Raw genomic sequence first — 8488 nt, 5'->3', positions numbered from 1 at the left:
CAGATGCTGCCCGCCCTCCAGTGTCATCTAGCCAGAGGGTGACAGCTGTTAGAGGAGCAGATGCTGCCCGCCCTCCAGTGTCATCTAGTCAGAGGATGACAACTGTTAGAGGAGCAGCTAAGCATTTTGCTGAATAATTTTTAGATGGCTACAGCAGGAGAAAGAATCCAATTAGCCATTCTAAAGCACAGTATGAATTTAGAAAATTTAATAAATATTATTTAGACATGTACTCTATTTTTATCTAAGTGCTTAATCTGGGATACAGATCTGTATTCTTTTTTAAAAAAAAGACATATTTTGTTTTTAATTTTGTGTGTGTGTGTGTGTGTGTGTGTGTGTGCGTGTGCGTGTGTGTTTATGTACACAGGAGTGTAGGCACCTGTGGAGTCCAGAGGCGGGTGTCAGGTTCCTAAGAGCTGGAATTAGAGGCAGTTGTGAGCCTCCTGACAGGAATGCTGGGTGCTGAGTTAGTCAGGAAGAGGATCATGCCCTCCTAATCATTATGCGTTTCTCCAGCCCCAGTACATACATTGTAATATGTAATATGCACATACATGTGTATATATTATATTTTATTAATTCTGTAAGAACTTCATACAATGTATTTTGATGACATTTACTCCCTACTTCATCCCCACCTCCTCCCAGACCCACCCCTTATCTTTCTCCAATATTAAGCCCCCTTTTTATTTTTGATTAAAAATTTTTCTGACTGGGGTGGATCTACTATATAGATCAGGCTGGCCTCCAACTTAGAAATCTACCTCTTCTGCTTCTTGAGTGAGATGATTAAAGATGTGTATCACCATAGTAAAACTTAATTTTCTTTTTTAAATATAATCCACCAAGTCCAAATTGTATTGCCCATATAATACTCATGGGTGTAGAGTCAACAGAGCATGTTAATCTAAGGGAGGCCTTAAAGAAAAGTGACTCTCCATCCCCCAGAGCTACCAACTGATGAGTTTATTAGCGCCTCAGTTAGGGATGAGAGCTCACGAGCCCCTCCCATCCCCATAGGTATAATACTCAAATTGATAATATTAGCAAATATCATACCTTTTGTTTCTGTCTTGCATGAGTCTCTGTCCACTGCCTGGCTTTCTTGAGAAAAGCTATCTTGTTATATTTAAATTCTGAAGACTGAAATAAAGTCAGAGTTAAAACAGAGAAACTAATTTGCTATGATGAGCACCAGCTGAAATATTAAAGGTAGAGATAAAGTAGGCTACTGCTAGTGATACGTACAATGTCAGCCATTAGTGGGTCATCAGGATTGGGCTCTGCCATGAGTAGCTGAATAGAGGTCAATATAGTGGCGATGTTGAGGGATGGTCTCCAAGCACCCTATATACAAATGAACAATTGCTTTTGTGTGACAATGTGACATTGTTGAGCCAGGCACGGTGACTCATGCCTGTAATCTCAGCACTTATAAGGTAGAGATAGGAGGACCAGGAGTTTAAGGCCATCCTTGCCTAGGTGAAACTGTCTCAAAAAAATCAAAAAGAATGTGACACTATGTATAACCTAAGAACTTTTTGTTTGCCTGTTTGAGACAGAGTTTTATGTAACTCAGGCTGGCCTTGAATGTGCTATGCCAATGAGGATGGCCTTTAATTCCTAATCCTCCTGCTTTTTCTTTCCTTCTTTCCTCCCTCCCTCCCTCCCTCCCTCCCTCCCTTCCTTCGTTGAGACAGGGTTCCTCTGGCTGTCCTGGAACGCACAGAGTGCTGGGATCAGTCACGAGCTGCCATGCCCCGTTTGCTTCCCCCTTTCCGATGCTAAGAAAACAGATGTCAGAGTCAATTCTTTAACCTTTACTCACCTTTGGTGGCAATTTGAGAATATCTAGACAAATCCTTCCACTAGAATCAATGTTTGGATGATAGATTGGAGTCAGAAATCGGACCTGTGGAGGTTCAAATGGGTACCTGTGAATGTGTAAGAGGAGGAAATTATTTTTGTGCTGCTTCATGATTAAAGGCACGCATCACCACACTGAGCCGTACAGTTTATGGAGCCATGCACCAGAGCATGGTTAACCAAGAGAAGCCTTAAAGAAAACAGACTCTCCATCCTCCAGAGCTATCCACTGTCGTCAGTTTTACAGCGCCTCAGTTAGGGGTGGGGGCTCATTCTACAACTTAAGTCATTTCTTGGTCACTAGTAGCTATCTAAAATAAGGATGGATTAGAAAAATGTTAGAAAGACAGCGTTTGGACGGCAGATCTTCCCCAAACATGCCAACAATCAAAATTACTAGCAATTAAAAAGCTGAAATAGTGGTACTAAAAACACTTGGATCCCCTGACCACTTTCTAAACCCTACCAAGTATCTCCTAAGCATAAGAACACTGTCCTACTGGGATACCATTATATCTTTGAAATGTTTACCATTAACATGCCTGGTGCTCAGAGGCCAGAAGTAGGTGTATGATCCCCTGGAACTGGGGTTATAGGCAGTTGCCAGCTGCCATGTGGGTGCTGGGAACTGAACCCAGATTCTCTGTAAGAACAGTCATTAAGCCATTTTTCCAGCTCCTGTCTCCAAATATTAATACAGCTGTGTTCTTCAAACAGGCTCCAACTAGACTTACACATCGGATTTGGTTACCATATCTCTTTAGTGACAAACAAACCTTGCAAAGTTCCAGTCTATTTTCAGAATTGATGTGACATAATTATTAAGCTACTCATTCAGGTTTAACAAGTTTGTCTAGGCTCCACCATGGTACAGGAATGTCCATTTTTAATAGTTAAGACACTCATTTCATCTCTCTTTACACAAAACTAGAGCTACAACTCATCTGATTAGAGCCTTACAAGACACTTGACTGAAGGGAGCCTCACACCAAGGTGGAGAGAACCAAGGGCTGGTATCAGGGAACACTGGGAGGGGTGGATTTTAATGGGTATGAAGTTACAGTTTGGGAAGATGAAAAAGTTCTGAGATAAAATATTAACAGTTGCACAACACGCCAGATGGTGGTGGCACCACTTTTAATCCCAGCACTTGGGGAGGCAGAGGCAGGTGGATCTCTGAATTAGAGGCCAATCTACAGAATAAGTTCCAGGACAGCCAAGGCCACACAGAGGAATCCTGACTCTAAAATCCAAAACCAATCAAACATACAAAAAGCACAATGATGTGAAATTTATACCTCAAATGGCTATAAGGGTCAATTTTATATTATATGTAATATATATTTACCACATTTTTTAAGGAGGGGTGGGGCTCAGTTCCAATGTGGTCCATTATTTTAGAGAAGAAAACTGAACTTCAAAGAGACAAAAACAACTTACCACATGTTATGGTAAAACTAGTATTGAAACACTGGTTCTTAACTATTACATTTAACGCTCTAAATAGTATACTGTCTGTCTTTCAATGGCTGTGCCTTACATTATAAGCTGACTCTTAATTCATACTCACCTCTCAGGAATGATAACTTCCAGTGTGAAAACACCTTTCTCATAAGGTGTATTGGCTCCACCTAGTATTTCTTGAGAAAAGAAAGGAAGGAAGAAAAGAGAACCAGATGATTTTAATCACCATACAAAGGGTAGAGGATGTAACTCAATAAAGTGTATACCTAGCATAGATACACCCCAAGTTCAGCAGGAAACAGTATATGAACATGGTGGCCTAGGTTGAAATCCTAGTACTCCAATGGCACAGACAGGAGAATTATAAAGTCAAGGTCATCCTAGGTTATATTCAAAGTCTGAGGCCTACCTAGGCTACAGGAGACCTTTTTTCAAAAGGCAAACAACAACAGAAACTGTATCAAATGAACCTAGTCTCTAGTTCTCTGTATAAGGGCTAGAGAGGGGCTTAGTGCTCAGTGTTCTTCCAAAGGACCAGCGTTCCAATCTTGGCACCCATATCAGGAAGTTTACAACTACTGCCTAGATCTCTAACTTGAGAGGATCTGATGCCCTCTTCTGGTTTTTTTAGACACCTGTAGGTGTGTGCAGGTAATCACACACACATGAATCAAATCTAAACAAACCAACCAACCAAAGGGTGAAAAGAGGAAGTGGGTGTAAGACAGCAATTCTGTTAAGGCTTTAAGTGTGTCTCCATGCAGTGTTTCTTGTCTGCCCACCTGGCCTCAAAAACTGCTGCACAGCTACTACCTAAACCTGTCTTTTTTTTCTTTTTAAAATTATAATTATTGTGTGTGTGAATGTGCACACGCATGCTATGGCATGTATGTGGAGGTCAGAGGACAACCTATAGGAGCTGGTTTGCACCTTCCACCATATGGATCCTGGAGATTAAACTTGAGTTAGGTTTGGCGACAAGTGTCCCTACTCAAAGAGACATCTTACTGTCCCTGCCCCTCCCATGCCCACCCCCTAACGAGATCTCGCTCTGTAGTCTAGCTGGTTTCAAACTTGAAGCAATCCTCTCTCTTGCCTCAGCCTCCAGAATCCTGGGATTGCAGACATGTGCTACCAACACCCAGCTGACAAGCTTAATTACAACCCAGTACAAGGGCTGGAGCCCAGTACAAAGGCTCAGTGGTTAAGAGTACTAACTGTTCTTCTGGAGGTCTTGAGTTCAAATACTAGCAGCCACATGGTGGCTCACAACCATCTGTGATGGGATCTGATGCCCTCTTCTGGCATGCAGGTGTACGTGCAGGCAGGATGCTGTATACATAATAAATAAATACATCTTACTACTTTAATATCTATCACCATGTGAAATTTAGGACAGTCTTCAATAGGGCTACCACCATCATTGCAGGCATGACGGGATACCTACGAGCTCGCAAATCAGCCACTTGGTCCTTTTCCTGCCAGCACGTGATGCCTGGGGGAGGTTCGATGGCTAGCATGTGCAGTTCCTTCTTCAGGCGTGAGGCTCTCTGCATGATCTCAATTGAAAGGAACCGGAAACAGTTCACTGTTCCACACTGAGGTCTGGCAGGGGTGTACTGGAAAAGAAAAGCAACCCTGAAATAGCCACGTTGACTAGCATTTTTAGTACAGCTTCAGTCTAATGAAGAACAGATTCTTACTACTCTCTGTGACAAAGGGAGCCTGACTTTTCCATTTCTGCATGAACTTTTGGTCTACTCATACAAATAATAACTCTAAAAGTTTAAAATGAATGTCTGCTTCCATTAATAAGTTATCAAGTTATAAGAAGAGAGCCTGGGTCCAATTGTGCTCACAAATATATCCAAGTATGCCTGGGCAGTGAGGGACTGGGCAGACAGGAGCTGTGTGCAGCCTATATGCTTTGTGAGAGCAAGAAGAGAGCAGGCAACATTTGGAGATACTTGTAAGCTAGGGTTTAAGTGACTGGCATCCTTTCCATATATTATGGACTCTGCATTCTCCTAATTCTTCAGGGAGTTCACCCTGTCAATCAGCCCGTCTTGCTCTAGTACTCTAATCTTTCTATGAAGTCTTTCTCACCTAACATTAACACCTACAAACACATCCATTCAACGGGCAACCGCCTATAGAATACAATTTTGATGTACATTACAGATATAACATCACACATTATAGCTTACTTTGTTACAGTTTAGATGAACACATCTTCCTTTCTTTTTGCAGTGCTGGCTGAGAGCCTCGTTCATAAGTTTTACCTCAGCTTTTGACCTTGAACTCACTCTAGTAAGCCCGGAAACTTGTCATTTTCCTACCTCAGCCTACAAAGTAGTTGGGATTAGAAGTCTGGGTCATCAAGTCCAGTTAATGAATATATTCTTTTTTTTTTTTTTTTAAAGATTTATTTATTTATTATATGTAAGTACACTGTAGCCTTCTTCAGACACTCCAGAAGAGGGTGTCAGACCTTGTCATGGATGGTTATGAGCCACCATGTGGTTGCTGGGATTTGAACTCCGGACCTTTGGAAGAACAGTCGGGTGCTCTTACCCACTGAGCCATCTCACCAGCCCAATGAATATATTCTTAATGTTAAGCCATTTAAAATCTTTCCCATACTCTCACATTTAAAGTTATTTTCCTACATATTCTTTACATTAAAAAAAAAAAAAAAAAAACAAACAACATAACTTTTGGGCTGGAGAGATGGTCCAATGGTTATAATCACTTGTTGCTCTGCCAGAGAACCTGGGTTTGATTCCCAGCACCCATGTGGCAGTTCACAACCACACTTAAGACCTCAGGTGCCAGGCATGCATGTGGTACATAGGCATACGTGCAGGCCGAACACATAAAATAAAAATAACTAAAAAATAAAATTTTGTTCTATTTACTTAAATCTTTTGGTTATCAGTAACTGTTTTTTGTGCATAGTAAGAGGTAGAAGGTTCAACTTTAATTTCACCCCCCAACACACAAATAAGTAACCAACTGTCCTAGCATCATTTAAAAAATAAAGAAGAAAAAAAGGAAACTCCACTCTAATATTACCATATATTAATTTTCAAATGTGTGGATCTGTTGAGTCTTCTACATTTGTTCCATTCATCATCTAGAATATTCTGAATCAAACCCTAATGTATCTGTTACCTTAGCTTATTTCTTTTTCATTTTTAATGTAAATTGTCTTCAGTTCAGGGGCTGGGGATATAACTTAGCGGAAGGACGCTTGCCTAGTATGAGCAAGACCCTGCACTACTAGGCATATGTGAGGGATAGGAGAGGGCTGCAGAGCAAACCAGTCACTAGGTAAATAAGTATTGCACATATTATGCATGGGCGGGACACAACTATAACCTCATCAACTGGGAGGCTGAGGCAGGAAGATCAGCAACACACTGCCATAGGCCTTGACTAAATAGTTTGAGGCCTGTGGTGTATGAGAACCTGTGTACTTAAAGCACTAAGCAAACTGAAGGAGGAAGATTACTCTAGGTCTGAGGTCAGCCTGGGCCACAGGGTGGGGTCCTCTGTATTAGTCAGTTTTCTCCTTGCTACAGTAAAATCCATGACACCGGTGACTCAAAATAGGAAGTGTCATATTTTGGCTCATATATTTGGGATACAGTCGAGGGTAGTGGAGCTGGTAGGACTGCAGGACTAGGAGGCAGCTGGTCACCCTGCACCTACTTCAGTCAGGCAAACACGTTTGCCTTTTTACTCAGTCTGGGACCACTGTCTGTCTGATCCCACCCATATTTATGGTTACACTTCCCACCTTAACTAAGTCAATCTAAATGTGTCCTTACAGACAGGCCCAGAAGTCTGTTTCCTAGATGATTCTAGATCTTATACTTAAGTTGACCATATTAACCATCTCACCCTGTAGTGGTTTGAATAGCTTTGGCCTCTATAGGCTCTTGTGTTTGAATGTTTGGCCCTTAGGAAATGGCACTATTAGGTGGTGTGGCCTTGTTGGAGGAAGTGTATCACTGTGGGAGTGGGTTTTGAGGTCTCAAATGCTTAAGTTCCATCTAGGGTGGAATTCCAGTCTCCTCCTGGCTACCTGCAGAAGACACTCTCCCACTGTTGCCTTCAGATCAAGATGTAGAATTCTCGGCTCTTCCAGCACTAAGTCTGCCTGCAGGATGATGCAATGCTTCGCATCAGGATAATGGACTGAACCTCTGAACTGTAAACCGGCCCCAATGAAATGTTTTCCTTTTATAAGAGTTGGGCTTGGCCAGGCATGGTGGCGCACACCTTTAATCCCAGCACTTGGGAGGCAGAGGCAGGCAAATTTCTGAGTTCAAGGCCAGCCTGGTCTACAGAGTGAGTTCCAGGGCAGNCAGGGCTACACAGAGAAACCCTGTCTTTTAAAAAAAAAAAGGCTGGTCCTGTATCCTGTATTCTTCTACCTCAGCGCCACCCCCACCCCAGCCCCGTATACTAAAAATCCATCACGCCCAGTCCTGTTATTGGTTTCTGACATATTATTTATAGCCTTTAAAACTGTTGAGTCTTGTTCAGAATGTCCTATGTGTGCTTAAAAAGGGAGACAATCCAGTTGAGTTGTTAAAATTGCTTGATATATATTTTGAGGACCTGAGTTTAATCCAGAAACCACATTAAAAAGTGGTGTGTGAAGGTGCATGAGTATAATCCCAGCACTTGGTTAGGGGAGAGAGAAGACAAATAACTCTCATTAACTTTTCCTTTGACCTTCCCACATATGCTGTACTGTGACACACACACATACACACACACAACAATAATAATAATAATAATGAAATAAAAATGTATTGATCATATATACAAAAATCTAATTATTTAATGCAGAACAAAAATATCTCCTCAGCTACACCCCCCTCCCCAAAAGGGGAGGACTACTGAAAATTCTATACCAGCCTGGTCTACAAGACAAGTTGCAGACCAGCCAGGGGTACATATAAGATCCTGTCTCAAAATGCAATCCCCATCAAAATGCCAACCCAATTCTTCACAGAGTTAGAAAGGGCGATTTGCAAATTCATCTGGAATAATAAGAAACCTAGGATAGCAAAAACCATTCTCAACAATAAAAGAACCTCTGGTGGAATCACCATGCCTGACCTTAAGCTGTACTACAGAG

The 8488-nt window shown here is 41.7% G+C and overlaps 1 protein-coding gene across 2 annotated transcripts in view; it reads right to left on the bottom strand.

Annotated features, from left to right (window-relative positions):
* The window catches only part of Ube2t (ubiquitin conjugating enzyme E2 T), a 13611-nt gene that overhangs the window by 1584 nt on the left and 3539 nt on the right, over nt 1–8488 (bottom strand). For both annotated transcript variants that reach the window (XM_021198822.2, XM_029539057.1), the window contains exons 2-6: nt 4781–4952; nt 3440–3509; nt 1832–1937; nt 1252–1350; nt 1063–1146 (exon numbers count right to left, since the gene is read on the bottom strand). In XM_021198822.2, the coding sequence (XP_021054481.1) occupies nt 1063–1146; nt 1252–1350; nt 1832–1937; nt 3440–3509; nt 4781–4889 (468 nt within the window). In that variant the 5' untranslated portion in view covers nt 4890–4952. The remainder of the gene's footprint in view (nt 1–1062; nt 1147–1251; nt 1351–1831; nt 1938–3439; nt 3510–4780; nt 4953–8488) is intronic.

Source organism: Mus pahari, chromosome 5 (assembly GCF_900095145.1).
Source record: "Mus pahari chromosome 5, PAHARI_EIJ_v1.1, whole genome shotgun sequence".
Lineage (NCBI taxonomy): Eukaryota > Metazoa > Chordata > Mammalia > Rodentia > Muridae > Mus > Mus pahari.
The sequence above is the reverse complement of the archived record's forward strand: the minus strand, read 5'-3'. Positions and strand labels throughout refer to the sequence as shown.